We start from the raw sequence: 19750 nt of genomic DNA, 5'->3' as shown, positions 1-19750 counted from the left end.
CATTTTACATTGAACTGGTCACACTTGGCCAGATGGGTTACACCATTTTACCCCTTTGCACTTTGCTCGTGCTGATACTACTGTCTGAAATGCCCTTCCTCTTCCTGTCAGAGGAGAGTACAGAGGAAAGACGTGGCCCTTAATCTTCATCTGCTGGCATCAGGGGTCTTTGCAGCTCTTTATGGCAGGACCCATGACTCACTTTAATTAATTAATTAATTTTTGTATTTTTAGGGCTGCACCTGCGGCATATGGAGGTTCTCAGGCTAGGGGTTGAATCAGAGCTGCAGCTGCCGGCCTACACCACAGACACAGCAAAATGGGATCCGAGCCGCATCTGCGACCTACACCACAGCTCACGGCAATGCCGGATCCTTAACCCACTGAGCGAGGCCAGGGATTGAACCTGTGTCCTCACGGATGCTAGTCAGATTCGTTTCCACTGAGCCACGATGGGAACTCCCCATGACTCACTTTTAAATGATAAAGTTCAGCGAAGATGAAGGGATGTCACCTTTGTAAGGATGTCATACCAGACTGTGATTCTGTCTTGGCAGCAGACATTCTTACTGCCTTTGGAGGAAAGACTGGCCATGCTGGGAGCTGCCCTATGGAGAGGCCCATGTCGCAAGGAACTGAGGGTGACCTCTGGCCAACAGCCTGCAAGGAACTGAGACATCAACCAAACATGCTCAGAAGTGGCGCCTTCCCCTGTCGAACCTTCACATGAGACCCCAGCCCCAGGGTCTCTCTTGTGAGAGGTTCTGAACCAGAGGACCCAGTTAAGCTGTTCCCAGACTCCTGACCCATAGAAACTGTAAAATAATACACACATGCTGTTTTAAGCATCTTATTTTGCAAGATGGATCTTAAGAATCCCCCCAAGGATCCAGATCTGCCCCCAACAGCATGAATTCTCCTGTCATTGGAAGCTATTCTATAAACTTCACAGACTTCCATCCTGGCCTCAGAATCTTTTACGGCACTGTTTGATTCTCACCTTGGCCACTGTCTCCCAGTTTGGAATCTCATCTAGTGTTCATGCCAGGAATTCCAGTGCCCAGCACAATGCCTGGCCCACAGGAAGCATTCATTCATTTATTGGGTTAACAAATGTTCATTAAGCACCTATTATGTGCCAATATGTAGGCAGCACTGAGGACACAGAGGTGAATAAAACAGATATAACTCCTGGCCTCATGGAGCTTGTGGGTGGGAGGCACAGTGTATAATAGAAGTTCCTATCTAGACTCTGTGAGTTTGACCTACATGTGGGCTCTACTTAGTCTGTCCAAAGCAGGATATTTCTGGCTTCTTTGGAAACATTGGAAGATGGAGCAATACTGGGTTCACAAAGCTACACAGCAATAATTATGACATGGCACTCAAACACTCAAGTCACATGAGGTTGAGTAGAAGCTGTCCCCCTTAGACATGTAATGTGTTCCCCAGTTGATCACAATCCCTACCACTCCCTATTGTCCTACACATAGTACCTGCCTGACATTTAGAAAGGCATTTAACTAGATCACCCCTTCAATGAACACATGGATGAATGGCTATGTTTTTGTGACAGTAATCACCACTAATGAAGAATCTGGGCTTTGATCTCTTTGACTGGGTGGTTGGGTAGGGACTTTCTTAGAAGGTTTTTAAGGTCCCTGGGGCTCCAACCTCTTGAGGAGGAAAGACTTTTAATCTTTGTATTTTAACAGCAGTCTTCAGCAGGGGTTAAGAACTGTTTTCTTCCCATGCCTGCAATCCAGGCAGCTCAGAAGCCAGCTTGTGGAAGGGCTTGCTGGGTCCCTTTGCAGCTGGGAGTGCATCTTGTATGACAGTGTGGATGTGTCTTGGCAGGCATGAGTACTTGTACTCAGAAAACACTAAATGAGTGTTTACTGCACGCCAGGCAATGCACCCAGTAGTGGGGCCCGAAGGTGAATCAGACAACTTTCCTGCCCTCTGGAGACCTGGTCTTGAGGCTTTCAGTGGGTGGGAAAATAAATGTAAATAGACATGTTAACAAAAACTGGAAAGAACACTTCCACCCCTCTAACAAACAAACAAACAAAAACAAAAACAAAACAAAGACAAAAAACCCCCAAAGCAGTTGCTGTCAGAGAGAAAAATGCAGAAGAGTAAGGCACACCTGGAGGAGACCCCTAATCAGCTGGGGGGAGGGCTACAGAACCTCTGAGGGAAGGAGGCGGAGATACTGACTAGAGTTCCCTTTAGTGCAGATGCCCAGAAACGAGGCACCAGATGGTTCTGCTGATGCCTGACCAAAGCTCATCCTTACACTAATCTAAGGTCATCCCTATGCTTGAAGTTCATGCACGGCTGCTTCAGAGCACCCTGGACACATAGCCAATGTTTCTGTGTCTGGGCTCCAATCAAACCATGATACCCTCCGTCAACTAACTGTGGGAAACTTTAAAGACAGCACTGTGTTATGTGTCCATGGAAGACACCTAGATAGATCGGTAAGATATTCATGAACCTTGCAGAGTGTGACTGGGGTATGAGCTGTAGTAAGGGAAATTTTTCCTTTTCCTTTTTAGAGTCTTAAATAACATAGTGATGTATCATTTGAAAAACAGGCAGGGGATGCATTACTTTCACTTTTGAAATTTATTTCATTTTTGGGGCCATGCCAGTGGCATGCAAAAGTTCCCCGGGCAGGGATTAAACCTGTGCCACAGCAGCAACCTGAGCCACAGCAGTGACAACGCAGGATCCTTTATCTACCGAGCCACCAGGAACTCCTGCATCACTCTTCTAATAAACACAAAGAGCTTCACGATCAAAACCCTGCACTCATGTTCTAATGACTCCTTTGAAAACATGCTGAAATTTGGTCTTCGGCTTGGCTGGGCTTTGACTCACTGCTGTATCTTCAGCAGCCTGGGACACAGCAGGTGCCCAAAATGTTTCTGGAAAGAATTTACATCAATTCAGTTAAAAGAAGATTACAGAATAGAAGTGCTTGGACTCAAGGGCTTGATGGCCTGGGATTTGGATCCTAGTTACGTACCCATGAGGGTAGGAGATTTGACCCCTGTGAGCCTCAACTTCCTCATCTGTGAAATGGGATATCTTACTGGATGAGCACATGCACGTGAGGTACCCAGCAGAGAGTGAACATACAATGAACAGCGGTTATTTTTATGGCCTTGACAATTTTGGTCTGTCTTTCTTTTTTCTTTCTTTCTTTTTTTTTCCTTTTTTGCTTTTTAGGGCCATACCCACGGCATATAGAAGTTCCCAGGCTAGGGGTCGAATCAGAGCTGTAGCTGCCGGCCTACACCACAGCCACAGCAACACAGGATCCAAGCCACATCTTTGACTTACACCACAGCTCATGGCAACGACGGATCCCCAACCCACTGAGTGAGGCCGGGGACCCAACCTGCATCCTCATGGATACTGGTTGGATTCATTTTCTCTGTGCCGCAATGGGAACTCCCAACAATTTTGGTCGTATTTTCATCCCAACTGTACTATTGTTCACTTAACCATTAAACAATTTTTTTTCTACAGACTTATTTTCCCCTTTAAACAGTGTTATATAATTTAGCCTCACCCTGAACAGTAATATTCCTATAGTCACAGGTTTCAAATATCAGTTTTAATTTTTAAAATATCCTTAACAAAACATTGAAAAGGTAATCTCGGTGCCATCCAAAGCCACACTGGTACCATCAATGGTGTATGACAATACTCTGTGGGAAATGTAGCCCTACGCAGTGCACTTTACAGTTTATAACTCCCAGAGTCTTGAATTCACTCTTTGGGAGTTTAAAAAATTTTTAGGTCCAGCAGACATCTGCTCTGTCCCTATGTTCCAGGAGCTGGTATAGAATGGGGCGCTAGAGAAGCAGGGTTCCTGTTTTCCCAGGACTCAAGTCTAGTCTGAGAGAGGAGTGGTTATCAGGTAATTGTGACCCAGTGCTCAGTAACAGCTATGATAGGAGAAGCACAGAGCAGAAACTTCACTGACCTGGCAGAGGTGGGAAGGTCCGGGAAGGTTTCTAGAGGAAACCTGGAAATGCAGTGCTTTACTGGGACAGAATGAGGACTCAGGCCCTGGGTAAATGCTAATCTGACTCCTCTGCTTCTCACCCTCCTAGGAGGAGGGGAAATAAGTGATCCTTAAGAGAAGATAGGTGTTCCCTTGTGGTGCAGCAGATTAAGGATCCAGCATTGTCACTGCCACGGCTTGGGTTGCTGTTATGGCGTGGGTTTGATCCCTGGCCAGGGAACTTCCGCATGCCTTGGACAAGGCCAGAACAAAACAAAACAAACAAACCTTAAGAGGAGACCAAGGAGTTCCCTTCGTGGCTCAGCAGTTAATGAACCCAACTAGGATCCATGAGGATGCAGGTTTGATCCCTGATCTTGCTCAGTGGGTTGGTGATCTGGTGTTGCTGTGAGCTGTGCTATAGGTCATCAGATGCGGCTCGGATCCCGCATTGCGGTGTGTGGCTGTGGTGTAGGGTGGCAGCTACAGCTCTGATTCGACCTCTGGCCTGGGAACCTGAAAAGCAAAAAAAAAAAAAAAAAAAAAAAAAAAAAGTCTTTTACCTGCAGTGTAACAAAGTGGCCAGCAGGTGGCAGTCACAACCCAGAAGGATTTCCCCATATACTTCCCCTGGATTTTTCTTTCATAAATTAGAAGATTAACAAGTACAATAAATATTTATTGAGCACCTTCTATTTGCCAGGCATTGTTCTGTTCTTGGCCCTGGAATACAATGGCGAGCAAGATAGACATGGTCCCTGCCTTCATGTAACTTAACATTCACGTAACCCACAAATATTTCCTGTCTCAGGCACTATCCTGGCCCTGGGGGGGATAGAAAGTTAAAAATTTAGGACAAATTCTTACATCTGGAGGTAAAGGAAGATACTGACAGCAGGTCTAGCGAGACAAGGGGGATTATCTCACCTGGATTCAGACTAGAATCACCCTATTCAGTGAGTTGGCTCCGCCCTCAAGCCCCCCCCCCTCCTTTTTTAGGGTGGCACCCACAGCATATGGAAGTTCCTCCACTAGGGATCAAATGGGAGGTGTAGCTGCCGGCCTATACCACAGCCACAGCAACTCAGAGATTAGAGTCAGGTTTGTGACCTACACCACAGCTTTTGGCAATGCTGGATCCTTAACCCACTGGGATGGAACCAGAGTCCTCAGAGATCTTAGTTGGATTTGTTACCACTAAACTACAATGGGAACGCCACCCTAAGGTATTTTAATTTTATTAATCCCTCAAAGTTTTCTTTTTAAAGCTCCCCAGGTGATTTCAGCCAGCAAAGAAGCCACACTGATGGTCAACAGGCACATGAAAAGATGTTCAACCTCACTAGTTATTAGAGAAATGCAAATCAAAACTACAATGGAGTATCACCTCACACCAGTGAGAATGGCCATTATCAAAAGGTCTACAAACAATAAACGCTGGAGGAGGCATCGAGAAAACGGAGCCCTCCTACACTGTTTGTGGGAATGTAAATTGATGCAGCTGCTACAGAGGACAGTATCGGGGTTACTTTAAAAACTAAAAGTAGAGTTACATATAATCCAGCAATCCCACTCCTGGGCACATATCTGTAGAAAACTCTAATTTGAAAGGATACATGCACCTCAGTGTTCACAGCAGCACCACTCACAATAGCCAAGACATGGAAGCAACCTAAATGCCCATCGACAGAGAAAGGGGTGGAATATATACATATACAATGGAATATTACTCAGCCATAAAAAGAATGAAATAATGCCATTTGCAACAACATGGATAGACCCAGAGATTATCTATCATATTAAGTGAAGCCAGTGATACACAGAAAGACAAATATCATATGATATCACTTGTATGTGGAATCTAAAAAGGTGATGCAAACAGAAATAGACTCTTAAAGTCCAGGCAGAACTCTAGGGCTAAAGGGTTTAGGGCTCAGAACTGCTGCTCTGGTGTCTTGGCATGGTTGATAAATTAATTAATCATTTACTTAATTAATTTCCAAAATACTCAAATACCTGTTGTGTACCAGATGATTTACAACTGTTATTTCTAATCCCCCTCCTTAAAGATGTAACAGTTCTGACTGGAATAGCCAAGATTTACTGAGTGCATTCTATGAGCCAGGCACTATTTGGGGTTTTTATATCTACAAGCTCATTTAATTATTGTAACAGTCCCAAGACCCAGACATTGTTATGACTGTTCCTATTTAATATCTGACAAGTGAAGCACAGAGCTGCTGGGTATCCCGCTGGGCAATCTGTCAAGCTAGTTAGTGGCAGAGATAGGATTCAAATGTAAATGGTCCAAGTCTGCTGGTAATCACCACATTTACACCCATTTTACAGATGAGGAGACTGAGGCTGAGGGGGAAGGTCTCTCGTGAAAGGTCCCACAAGAAGAGAGTGGCTGAGCTGTGAGTTGATTCTCTGGCTTTAAAGTCTGTCCAATTCAATTGGGACCCATCTGTCTGGAAGAGTCTGGGAATTCCCTGTGGGATTCTGCCCCTGGCAGAAACCAGCGGTCTTCAAAGGCATCTGTGTTTACCATCAACTCTCAGAAGATGGCAGGAATGTGATGTGGAAAGTGACTTGAATTTGAAACTGGAAGCCTGTATCTGCTGTGCGACCTTGGGTGAATCGCCTTATGTCTCTGGGCTTCATTTTTTTTTCCTGCCTATTAAGTAAATGGACTGGACTAAGACCTTATTCTTAGCTGGGATATGGCTGGGTAATGAAATTCTCGCTCCGAGGATGTACCCACACTTTGAAATGAGATTGTCTAAGGTAGGTTTTCTCAACCTAGAGGTTACTGACATTCTGGGCTGGGTAATTCTTTGCGATGCTGCTGTCCTGTGCCTCATAGGATATTGGGCAGCGTCCCTGGCCTCTGCCCACTAGAGGCCAGCAGCACTCCCCTCCCTACGCTATGACAAGCAAAAATGTCTCTGGAAATTGTCATTGACAATTGTCCCTGGGGGAGCAAATTCACCCCTGGTTGAGAATCACTTGTCTAAGGTTTAAGCCATTCTGATCGCAACCCATGTGACTTCATCCCATTCTCTCCAGGAATTAAAGTGAGTTGGATTGATGGTCTTAGAGACTAAGCACAAACCTACTCCCCACCCCCTTTAAGTATAGGGGAAAATGTACATTTTTGGAGCACATTTGAGCAAGACACAATCAGGTTCCTTGGTTACTGCTATGAATGGTTTGTAATATACTCTACAAGTAGTGAAACATTGAAACTGAGTGGTAATTAGAAACTAATTTTTTTTCTTGGCTGTGCCCATGGCATGTGGAAGGTGTTGGGCCAGGGATTGAACTCGCAACACAGCAGTGACAGCACCAGATTTTAACGTGCCAGGCCACCAAGGAACTTCCTATTAATCAATGTTAACTGAGCACTTATGCCAGATACATTGTTTTGAACATCTGTATTTGTGGTTGGCATGATCACGCTGTTTGATGAGGGCACCAGCTTCAGCTTATTCAAAAAAACTTCCCCTGGGAGCTGAGATTGCTAGGAAGATGAAACTTTGGGGGTTAGTCAGGCTTGGGCTTGAATCCTGGGTTCTCCCTTCTCTGCTGTGTGACCTCAGGAAATCTGCTCACTCTCTCTGGGCTCTTCTTTGCCTGCCTTTAGGTAGACTCCTAAACCATTCGTGTAGTTTTGTGAGGGCTAATGTTGGGGAAGGGCTGGGCACAGCCAAAGTGCCCATCAAATTGGGGCTGTTTCCTCAGTTCAACAGAGGAAAAATCTTAAAAGCTGTTTTATGTCCAACAACTTTGTCCTTGCCGCCAAGGTACGAGATCCTCCTTAGTCCAGGCACCTTACTGCTGGAATCTGGCCACTCTCCTGCCTCCTGTGTCATCTCCTGCCGACCTCACCTGCCTGGCACAATGCTGGCAGGATCCAAGCCAGGCTCCTTTCCAGGCGTCTGGGAGGAGGGTGGTGTGTCTCCTGACACCCAGTTTGACTTGGGAACTCATTAGCCTGGGTGTCAGGAATGCCTTCTCACCAGAGCTGCAATCAGATCTCAGGGAGAGGTGGGCCTGGGGGGTGGGAGGTTGCTTCGTGGGAGCCCAGCGGCAGCTGCCACAGCCCAGAGGGTCTTTGGAGGCTGTGCCTCATTAGTGAGGTGCTTTTTCTTTCTTTTTAAACATATCTCCACCTTTCAGTATTTTTAAAGCAGCTTCTATTTTTAGCTTTTCATCTCTGGGTCTCAGCAGCTTGAATTACTCAAGATGCTTCTGATCACCTTCACCGTCATGGGGGGAATGGAACTGCCTTTGCTTCTTGGGCTGCTGTAAAGGAAGTGCCATGAACCGAGGGGATTAGGGCCACAGTCAGGCCTTGCCTCACAGCTCTGGAGGCTAGAAGCCTTGAGCAAGGAGGCAGCAGGGCCCTCATTCCCTGGAAACATCCAGAAGGAAGATCCCTCTGTCTCCTCCCAGTTTCTGGTGGTCGTTGGCAATTTTGGGTGCCCCTGACTTGCAGGTACAACACTCCCATCACATGGCATCTCCCAATGGGTCCAGATTTCCCTCTTCCTTTGGTTGTAAGGACACCAGTCACCAACTCAGCGCCCACCTTCATCCAACATGACCGCACCTTAACTTGATTATATCTGCAAAGACCCTATTTCCAAAAAAAAGCTCACATTTACAAGTACTGGGGGTAGGACTTCAGTGTAGCTTTTGGGGGGAACACAATTCAGGCCACAACAGGAACCAACCAGTCAGTGTGAACTCAGCCCAAAGGTCTGGGGACCGGGAAGGGAATGTGGTTGTGGTTAAGGGGTTAGGACTGTCGGCTTCAGGTCCACTGGGACAGCCCTGCACACATTGGTGTCCTGCCATCCACGGTGAAATGATGGTGGAGGCAAGGCTGGTGGAAGGGATGCTGGCTTTGGAGATCCGAGTCATCAATCTGAATCCAAGCTCTTCCCTGGAGAAGTTTTGTGACTGCAATCATATTTCCCTTTGAGTCTCAGTTTCCTTTACACAGCACCCCCAAGAGCACACAATTCTATAAGTGCATGAGCATGCACATATATATACACACTTATATATATACATACATATACACACATATATCTAAGTCTGGTTAGTAATGTGTTTTAAATATGGTAACTATTGTTATCTATATATCCTCTGAGCTTTGGTTTCCTTAATGTATAGGCACATATATGTACATATTGCATATAAAGATACATATACATTCACAGATATGTGTAATGGGCTTAGCAAAATATCTTACATAGTCAATAGATTACAACTACCATTGCTACCTATAAAATGGGGGCAGTGGTGTTTTATCTCAAAGGTTATCCTCAATAGCATTTTACCTGCCAGATTGATTCAGCTCTTAAATTCTAGGACTCAGGCTAAACACAGGGCTGTATGGTCCAAGATTCCCTGTTATTTGTGCAAATAATAAAGCCTCTCCTTTTCAGTGCAGAGATTTTTATTTTGATGAGCTCCCACTTGTCTACATTTGCTTTTGTTGCCTGTGCTTTTGGTGTCATATCCGTGAAATCACTGCCAAGATCAATGTCATGAAGCTTTCTCCCCTATGTATTCTTCTAGAATTTTTACAGTTTCAGGTCTTCCGTTTAAGCCTTTAATCCTTTGCTTTTGAGTTGATTTTTGTGTATGGTATCAGAAAAGGATCCTGTTTCAAAGAAAACAACTGGCAAGAGAAATCTCCAATTTATTGAATGGAAGAACATACTTACAAACCATATATCTGATAAGGGGTTTACTTCCAAAACTGATAACTCCTACAATTCTGTAACCAACAATCAAATAACCCAATTAAAAAAATGGGCAAAGGACCTGAATAGACATTTCTCCAAAGAAGACATACAAATGGCCAGCAGGCCCTTAAAGATGCTCAGTGTCACTAGTCACCGGGGAAATAAATGCAAATCAAGACCACAATGAGATATCCCCAACCTGTTAGGGTGGCTATTATCCAAAAAGCAAAACACAACAAGAGCTGGTGAAAATGAGAAGAGGGAAACCTTGGTGGGAATGTAAAATGGTGCAGTTGTTGTGGAGACCAGCGTGAACATTCCTCAAACAATTAAAAATAGGACAACTACATGATCCGCAATCCCACTTCTAGCTCTTTACCCCAAAGAACTGAAACCAGGATCTTAAAGAGATATTAGCACCCCCCCGTTCACTGCAGCACTATTCACAACAGCCAAGAAGTGGAGACGAATGTCACTGATGGATGAAAGGATGTAGAAAACGTGTATATACACACAACAGAATGTCACTCCGCTTTAAAAAAGAAGGAAATTCTGCCACAGATGACAACATGGATGGATCTTGAGGATATTATTATGAGCGAAATAAGCCAGTCACAGAAGAACAATTACGCTATGATTCCACTTATAGGTGGCTCTAAAATAGTCAAATTCATAGAACCAGAGAGTGAGTTTGAATTTGACCGTGCTCTGCTCTCTGCCAGAAGCAACAGATGTCGTTTTATTTTCTTGCCAGTAATGAAAGAATTAATGCACGTGACATGCTTGGAATGGTGCCTGGCATACAGTAAGTGCTCATTAAGTAAGGCATACCTCATTTTATTGTGATTTGCTTTATTGAGCTTGGCACATATTGCAATTTTTTAAAAATACAAATTGAAGGCTTATAGCAACTCTGCATTTGTCAGATGATGGTTAGCATTTTTAGCAATAAAATATTTTAAAATTAAGGTATGTCCATTGTTTTTGTTTGATGTCATGCTATCACTCACTTAATAGGATGAACTATAATAGGGTGTACCACAGTACAGGGTAAACATGACTTTCATATGCACTGCTTTACTGTAATATTTGCTTTATTGCAGTGGTCTGGAACTGAACCAGCAATATCTCCAAAGGCTGCCTGTATCTGCTTATCCAAAGGACGAGGACAAGGATTTTCTTGCTTTCCAGTTGTCTTCCAACAGTGATTTGCTTTTTGTCCACCTAAATTGCAGGGCTGCTTGTTTGTGTGGCCATGAAAAGTCCACAAAGCCTGTTTTGATACTTGTGAGAAGTGACAAAACACGGCTACCACAGGAAAGAGCCACGTCCTTAAATTACACTCTGTTCATCACATCAGATGCAGATGAGTTTACAAAAACCACACAATCTACATCTCTCTCTCTCTTTTTTTTGGGGGGGGGGTCTAAAGTTAAACTCTTGATTCCCCAACACTATCAAAACCTGCATTTGTCAGATGATGGTCAGCATTTTTAGCAATGCTCTGGGACACGGGCTGGCTGCACCCCTAAGGGAGCCGTTTCAAAACACATTCACATAAAACAGCAGTGCTGCTGACATCTCTGAGCCCCAGATATTATGTGAGGCTCTGTTCCTTCTGCAGAGCCTCACGTGCCCCTTAAGCAATGGTTCCAGACCCTGAGGGCACATCGGAATCCCCGGGGAGCTTTTGAAACTCCTCCACTGCTGTTCAGGCTACAGCCCAGACCAATTGCAACCAGCTCTCCAGGGAGTTTTAAAATGTCCTAGCTGATTTCCAAGCACCAGTGAGGCTGAGCCCCCACACTCCTGCCTGGTAGGAATGTGTAGTCACTCCTCCATTCTTAGAGTCACCTTGGGAGCTGTTTTGTAGTTTCTATGGTAGAAACCCCCTCAAAAGTATTTTTTGTAACCAAATGTTTACTTTTATGGCTCCAAGAGGGGGTCAAAGAGAGTTTAAATCCACCCTGTTACCCTGTGGACCGCTTAGGGTTTTTGGTTGGGGTGCTGTGCTTGAGGTGGGATCTCAGTTCCCAGACTAGGGACTGAACTTGGGCTGCAGTGGTGAAAGCACAAGGGTCCCAACCACTGGACCCCCAGGGAACTTTCATCAATTTTAAGCAGTTAGAGTCAGGCAGGTATGGTTTTGCCTTTGGCTGGCCTCCTTTTTAACTCACTGTGTGAGCTGGGGCCGCGATTTCACCTCTCTGAGCCTTAGTATCCTCTTTGTAAGATGGTGACAGTCATGCCATGCTCATAAGGCCACTTGAAGCAGCAGAGGGTAAATGTGGTAAAGGACTGTGCAGAGGACCTGATAAACTTACCGTAAATATTATAGTAGCTACACCCTCAAGCTGTTAGCTATTGTGACAGTGATAATAACAAAAGCCCTCCACCCTGAATAAGAGGAAGCCAACCCACCAGGAGCTCAAGTCTATAAAGAGGACTCACAAACGCAGTGGGGCAGGCGAGATGTCCAGATGGGTGTGCCAGTTTCGCGGCTGTAGCAGGTCAGGAGCGAGCTGCCTTCCAGCACGAAGCCCGGGTTGCAGGTGTACTGGATGGTGGTGCCCACCAGCAGCACGGGATCAGAAATCAGGCGGGTTGAGTGGTCCACTTCGCCGGGGTCGGTGCAGTACATAACTGCGCGGGATGAAATCAGACCGGTGGGCATTAGGGCCTGACGACCATCAGTTTGCTGAGAACTACAGAATAATCCAGAACATTTCCTTACTTAGTTCTTTTCCCCGTTTGAAAGCCAATGCATGTGGCTGGAGAACAGGCCAGGACAAAACAGACGTGAATTTAATTTCACTTTTAGGAATTTGCCCAAAGAAACATTCACATCAGGGTCCAAAGACCCATATGCAAGGCTACACACTGCACAATTATTTTCAACAGTTTAAAAAAAAAAAACCTCACAAATCCTTTAACAGAGGACGAGTTAACAATCATGGAACAACCAGGAGTTCCTGTTGTGGCTCAGCAGGTTAAGGACCCAATACTGTCTCCACAAAGACGTGGGTTTGATCCCTGGCCTCGCTCAGTGGGTTAATATCCAAGGTTGCCACAAGTTGCAGCATAAGTCGCAGACACAGCTCAGATCTGGTGTTGCTGTGGCTGTGGTGTAGGCCAGCAGCTGAAGCTCTGATTCGACCCCTAGCCTGGGAACTTCCACATGCCACAGGTGTGACCCTAAAAAGAGGAGTTCCCATTGTGGTGCAGCGGAAATGAATTTGACTAGTAACCCTGAGGTTATGGGTTCGATCCCTGGCCTCGCTCAGTGGGTTAAGGATCTGGCGTTCCTGTGAGCTGTGGTGTAGGCCTGTGGCTACAGCTCTGATTCAAGCCCTAGCCTGGGAACCTCCATATGCTGAAGGTATGGCCCTAAAAAGCAAAAAATAAATAAATAAATAAGTAAAAGAAAGAAAGAGAAAAAAGTAGAAAAAAAACCCATAGAACAACCATTCCTTGAAATCTTGATCAACTACCAAAGAGAAAAAAGTGAGGAGCCCATCATGGCTTCTTTGCGGGGTCTTACGATAGTAAAACAAGCATCTATTACCTTTTAATTAAAAAAATCAATATGATCAAAGGAAATCATAAACCAATGAAAAAGGAAGAGAGTCTGGAAAAGAGAGAAACAATTGAGTTTTAAACTGACAACTTTCACATAAAATTTTGCAGTGTTACTGATGATACACCATTGCTAATATTTACATGGAAAAGAAACATTCTGAGACTCAACGAAGCTTGTTTCTCATTGTGTTGCAAAAAAATGATAAAAAATAAAAAAAGGAATGACATCGAGTGTGTGAGATGAAAAGACACTTTTATGTCTGAGTTGAACAAAAGGCTGTTGTGAGGTGTTTCTAGAAACTGATGCCTATTATGGTAAAATATCTATACCTACATGTATATCTGTGTGTCTACATTCACGGCATAGACACACTTACATATGTATCTGTGTAACAGACACATACTTACGTATGCAATTGGACCAATAACAGAATAAACTTTTGAGAGTGGTTCCATGGCCAGACAGCAGATCATAAAAGATTTTCACATTCTACCTCATTATGCTATGACTACTTGATTACGGTAGGTATTTGTTTCTTGTGCAATTTTAAGATATGGTTATACACACCTTTCAGTGTTAAGAGTGGAGCTGAACTGGAAGTTGCCTGATGGCCTAGTGGCTAAGGGTCTGGTATTGTCACAGCTACCATGCGGGTTCCAACCCCAGCCTGGGACTTTCTACATGCCTTGGGTGAGGGGAAAAAACAAAAAGAGTGGAGCTGAACCTATGAAAGGTGGTAACAACATGCAGGGATTTCTAGGTGGGACCCTGTTGTTCTAGGAGGTCCTTCCGCCCCAATTTCAGGAGAAAAGAAAGCAAGTGAGGCACGTTGGTGAGTCTGTGTCTTGACCGGAGGGTGAGTGAGGCACCCAGCATGGGAAGATAAACATGCAAGTGCAGAAGGGGCCCAGTAGTACTATTTATTTGCTCCTCTTTGGGCCTTTTCTTGGCAAAAATGAGGCATGTGAGGGGACTTTCCCATGGAAAGCTAGTTTATTTTTTGATTACCGTACAAAATGTTTACATGTTTTTTAAAAAGTGATGATGTAGGAGTTTCCGCTGTGGCTCAGCAGGTTATGAAGTCGACTAGTATCCATGAGGATGTGGTTCGATCCCTGACCTCGCTCAGCACGTTAAGGATCTGGCATTGCCATGAGCTGCGGTATAGGTCACAGATGTGGCTCGGATCCCATGTTGCTGTGGCTGTGGCATAGGCTGGTAGCTGAGGCTCTGATTCTACCCCTAGCCTCGGAACCTCCATATGCCACAGGTGCGGCCCTAAAAAGAAAAAAAATGATGATGTAAATTGTATTAATGAGTTTGGGATGGGTCTTTATTTATTTTTTGGCCATGCCCGTGGCATGCAGAAGTTCCTGGGCCAGGGATCGAACCTGAGCCACAGCAGAGACAACATTGAATCCTTAACTGCTAGGCCACCAGGGAACTCCCAGGATAGGGCACTCTAATTGCCACCACTTGGCACTTCTTGCTGTCCCACTTTTATTTTCTGTCATGATATAAACACATACCCACATTCCGCCTTCTGCTGCAGAACAAACAGATGTGTTTGTGTAGCTGGTTTTGTGAATCTTTTGTAAGTTCTTTCATGTTTCCCACAATTATACTTAATTTTCCTTGATGTTGGGATGTACAGGAATTGTACATAACCCCCCACCCTTCCCTTCCGATACCCTCTTTCTCAGCTCACACTTAATATTTCTTATCATGCAATCAGTGATTTAGGTCAGCTGACCAGATCTACCAAAGTGTCACCAAGGATCCAAGGGGTCCCAGCAAGAAGGTTACAGATGAGAGCTTTCTGTAGGAGGTGGGAAGCAAATGGCTGCGGGGAGAGGCCACCTCCAAATTTAGCTTCCACTCCACTTTGCTACTAAGACGTCAGTGCAGAAACCAGAGGCACTTCCTTCCACTACCCCTCTTTAGGATGCTAGACTCAGCTATCATCAGACTCGGCTGGCCTTCTGAGGAGAGCAGGCAGGAGGGACTGGGAGATGGGGCTGGATGCTGTCTGCATGAAATCAGCTACCTTCTATAGGCACCATCAGCTACCTACCATCAAACTAGGGCTTCAAGGGCCAACCTAACTTTGTTTTGCTTGGCAGCTGCAGGTATTTTAAAGACTTGAATCTGAATGATGTTTTTACCCAGGCTATATATATTCTGGTTTATACAGTCCACACCACTACCTAATGTCTCACACTCAGCCTGTTTGACTCACATTATCTGCCAGGATTCTGAAAGCACCCGAATCTGAGATCCCTGCCCTTGGGCTACAAAATGACAATTGTAAGCAGCACCAGTGTGTTGGTAGAGCCAGAGAAGGGGTCAGATTCTACATGAAGAAGCTCCATTGCCTCTACACAAAAAATACTCCATGGGAGGGACTTACCATCCAATGACCTAGAAGGGTAAAAACACAAGACTATTCTTACTTTTCTCACAAAATGGGGGGTCGCTGCTCCAGCTGAGGTCCCACTGGCAGGTGAGAGTGTCACTCCCCACGATGTCATAGCCGGGGTCACACTGGTAGGTGATTCTGGCTCCCCTCACAAGCTCCGTATGAGAAGTGGTTTTCCAGCCATTCTGGATCTCAGGCAAATCTGAGCAGGAGTCGTTCCTTGACACCTCTTTAAAACAAAACATCATCCTTAGATGGGCAGGTGGCCTCGGAGTTTGGCGATCCTTTTAGGAATGTCAGAGGAAAGAGCAAATAGAAAAAAAAAAAAGCCTCTGGAAAGAAGCAGCACAATTTCTGAAATCCCTTAATCTGCAAGCGTTCTTCTACAGCAAGATTGTACAATGACTTCTTCTCATTTTGGATGTGGAGTCTCTGGCCCCAGTCAAGCCTTCAGATAACTGCAGCCCCAGTTGGCATCTTGACTACAACTTCATGAGAGATCCCAAGTCAGAACTAGCCAGCACTAACTCCTGAATTACTGACTCATAGAAGTGGGGAGACAGTATATGCTGACTGCTAATTTTTGGGGGGAGGTCATTACAGGGGTAGCGGGAAATAGGTTGCTACAACATTCAGCTTCATCCTAAGAATGCTCATAAGTCACAAAACAAAAAGGCAACCCACAGAATGGGAGAAAATATTTGCAAATGAAGCAACTGACAAGGGATTAATCTCCAAAATATACAAACACATCCTGCAGTTCAATATCAAAAAAACCAAACAACCAGAGTTCCTGTCGTGGCTCAGTGGTTAACGAATCTGACTAGGAACCATGAGGTTGCAGGTTCAGTCCCTGGCCTTGCTCAGTGGGTTAAGGATCTGGCATTGCGGTAAGCTGTGGTGTAGGTCGTAGACATGGCTCCGATCTTGCATTGTTGTGGCTCTGGCATAGGCTGGCGGCTACAGCTCTGGTTAGACCCCTAGCCTGGGAACCTCCATATGCCATGGGTGTGGCCCTAGAAAAGACAAAAAGACAAAAAAAAAAAAAAAAAACCAAATCAATAAAAAATGGGCAGAAGATCTAAATAGGCTTTTCTCCAAAGAAGACATATAGATGGCCAGTGGGCACATGAAAAGATGCTAAACATCACTAATTATTAGAGAAATGCAAGTCAAAACTACTATGAGGTACCATCTTACACCAACCAGAATGGCCATCATCCAAAAGTCTGCAAAATAAATGCTGGAGAGGGTGTGGAGAAAAGGGAACCTTCCTATACAGTTGGTGGGAATGTAAACTGGTACAATCACGATGGAAAACAGTAAGGAGGTGCCTCTAAAAATGAAAAATACAACTACCATATGATCCAACAATCCCACTCCTGGGCATCTATCCAGAGAAAACCATAATATGAAAAGATACAGGTACCCCCATGTTCATTGCAGCACTATTTACAATAGTCAAGACATGGAAGCAACCTAAATGTCCATCAACAGAGGAGCAGATAAAGAAGATGTGATACATACATACAATGGAATACTACTCAGGCATAAAAAAGAATGAAATAATTTTTTTGCAGCCACATGGATGGGCCTAGAAACTATCATACTAAGTGATTCGCTATCAGATAGATATATGTGGAATCTATAAAAGAAGGATACAAATGAACTTTTTTGCAGATCAGAAACAGACTCACAGATTTTGAAAAGCTTGTGGTTCCCAAAGGGGATAGGTGTGTGTGTGGTGGAGGGTGGGAGGAATGAACTGAAGGTTTGGGATTGGCATATGTACACTGAGGTTATGGAACCCACTAAAGGGGACCTGCGGTAGGGCACAGAGAACTCTACCCAGTATTCTGTGATCATCTAGGTGGGAAAGGAATCAGAGAGAAGGGATATGTATATATGTATGACTGGTTCACTTTGTTGTACAGCAGAAATTATCACAACTTTGCAAATTAACTACACTGCAATAAAAGTTAAAAAAAGAATGTCCATAAATCTATGAGTTTGGTGGATTAGGCATATATATTTTTTGTAACTCACATTAAGAGAAATGCTTAACTATTAAAAGAGAAATAAGGAGTTCCAGTTGTGGTGCAGTGGAAACGAACCGAACTAGTATTCATGAGGATGCAGGTTCAATCCCTGTCCTTGCTCAGTGGGTCGGAGATCTGGCATTGCTGTGAGCTGTGGTGTAAGTTGCAGATGCAGCTTGGATCCTGTGTGGCTGTGGCTGTGGCCGGCAGCTACAGTTCTGATTTGACCCCTAGCCTGGGAACTTCCATATATCGTGGTGAGGCCCTAAAAAAAAAAAGAAATAATTATTGGTTGCATTCTTCAAGTCATATTGCATCAGTGAACATTAACTCTCCAGAAAATGCTACACCCAGCTTATCATCTCAGGGTCCTCTCGACTAATTCTGTTTTCTGTTTTCCTTCTGCAAACCTTTGTTACGAAGGTAGCAATCCAAAGCCCATTACTATTGTTCTCGCTTCAAAGTGCCCACTGCACAGATTTTGAGAAGAGAGCTAATTACACCATATAATTAATTTGCAGCTCTTATGTGCTTCTGGGGAAAGCAAAGCACTTCCACTGTCTGCAGGAAAGTCATTCTGAGAAACCAGCAATGGCTTTTCCCGGGATTTCATCATGATTTTATTTGGGGAAGGGAGATCTCCTGGGTGTCTGCGAGAAGAAGGGGAGCGGGAAATGGCTTCTAGAATTGCTTGGTGGGGAACAGGAGCCTCTATTTTTAGGCCTGTGAAAAATTGGCAGAGCCCTGGACTGGGGACACAGCTGCAAATGTTTAAACTCTGATGAAAGAGGAGAAATGGGGGCAAATGCTGGATCTGTGGTCTGCTTTGTACCAAATGCTTTGAGACTGAAAAAAAGGTTTGCTGGTCTGACTTTCCAGTGGGAGTTGAGATTGCTACACATTTCTGTGGGACCTCCTGTCTCCTTTGTGGTGTTCATCACCCTTGGCCATGACTCAGGGGTTGTCAGCGTGCAGCAGTGTTTTCACTCAAATCTTGGCCCCACTGCTTACTAACTGAGTGGCTGTGGCTAAGTCACTTAACCTCTGTTCTCTAGTTCCCAGACTCCACCCCCAGAGACCCTGATTCAGGAATCTGCATGTTCACCAAGCACACCAGGCAGAGGTTCTGGAATTATCTTTTCCTATGAACCCTGTTAACTTCGCTCAGAATGAGAAAACTAGCCTAGGAGTCAGCAAACTTGCCTTATCTTCCTTATTTTAGAAGCTGTGGGACTCTAGTCACATCAATAAATGGCTCTGAGCCTCACTGACCTCAATCATAGAGTGGAGACAAGAACCATGATTCTGTCTATTCTTAGGGGAAAGGTAAAAACTAATTAATGTGCAATTGATGACTGAGCTGAGTTATATGGATTCATTGCTTTGTTTGACTAAGGTGCTGTGAGTGCCTACTATGTGTCAGGCACCAGTATGTAGGGATCTGAAGTCATGGTTCCATTCTCATGGTCAAGATGAGCACCATGGTCCAACTTTGGGGCAAAAGAAATATCCAGATGCACTGAATACATGCCATGACTTCCCAGTCTTATGTTCACGGCAAGCATCACTAATCAAACATAGCAATCTCTTTCCTTGAATCAAGCTGAAATCTCCCAATCTTTCTCAACACAACACTCCAGGGAGCCACCACCATTTGACTGGAGTTGACCTACAATATGGAGCTTATTTAGTATCCTGGGATTAGAGGAATAAACATACAAATAAACATTGCTTACTCATATCTGCTTTTTAATTCCCTTCTCTCCCATGCACTTGGCCACAGACAACAGCAAAACGCAGGAAACCAGTGAGGAGAGTGGGTCTTTGCTTCTGTCTGTGCAGAGGAGAATTATGGGAAATCAGAACCACGTAGGCCTAGAGTGTTCCTGTGGAAGGTTCTGAAAGCAGCCCGAGAAGATAAGCCTCAGC

General features: G+C 44.6%; 1 protein-coding gene and 1 long non-coding RNA gene across 2 annotated transcripts in view; one reads left to right on the top strand and one right to left on the bottom strand.

The window, feature by feature from the left end:
• The window catches only part of SEZ6L (seizure related 6 homolog like), a 205430-nt gene that overhangs the window by 16374 nt on the left and 169306 nt on the right, over positions 1 to 19750 (bottom strand). Inside the window, exons 12-13 of the mRNA XM_013983000.3 lie at positions 15817 to 16011; positions 12235 to 12426 (exon numbers count right to left, since the gene is read on the bottom strand). Of these exons, the coding sequence (XP_013838454.3) occupies positions 12235 to 12426; positions 15817 to 16011 (387 nt within the window). The remainder of the gene's footprint in view (positions 1 to 12234; positions 12427 to 15816; positions 16012 to 19750) is intronic.
• LOC146396622 (uncharacterized) lies at positions 1565 to 9793 on the top strand. Its single transcript, XR_014826455.1, has 3 exons — positions 1565 to 3260; positions 4632 to 7326; positions 9333 to 9793. It is a non-coding gene; the product is annotated as an uncharacterized LOC146396622 (long non-coding RNA).

Source organism: Sus scrofa, chromosome 14 (assembly GCF_054392235.1).
Source record: "Sus scrofa isolate SSC_HxYL_T2T_F1_AM1 chromosome 14, Sscrofa_HxYL_maternal_Yorkshire_Landrace_v2.0, whole genome shotgun sequence".
NCBI classification, from domain to species: Eukaryota; Metazoa; Chordata; class Mammalia; order Artiodactyla; family Suidae; genus Sus; species Sus scrofa.
The sequence above is the reverse complement of the archived record's forward strand: the minus strand, read 5'-3'. Positions and strand labels throughout refer to the sequence as shown.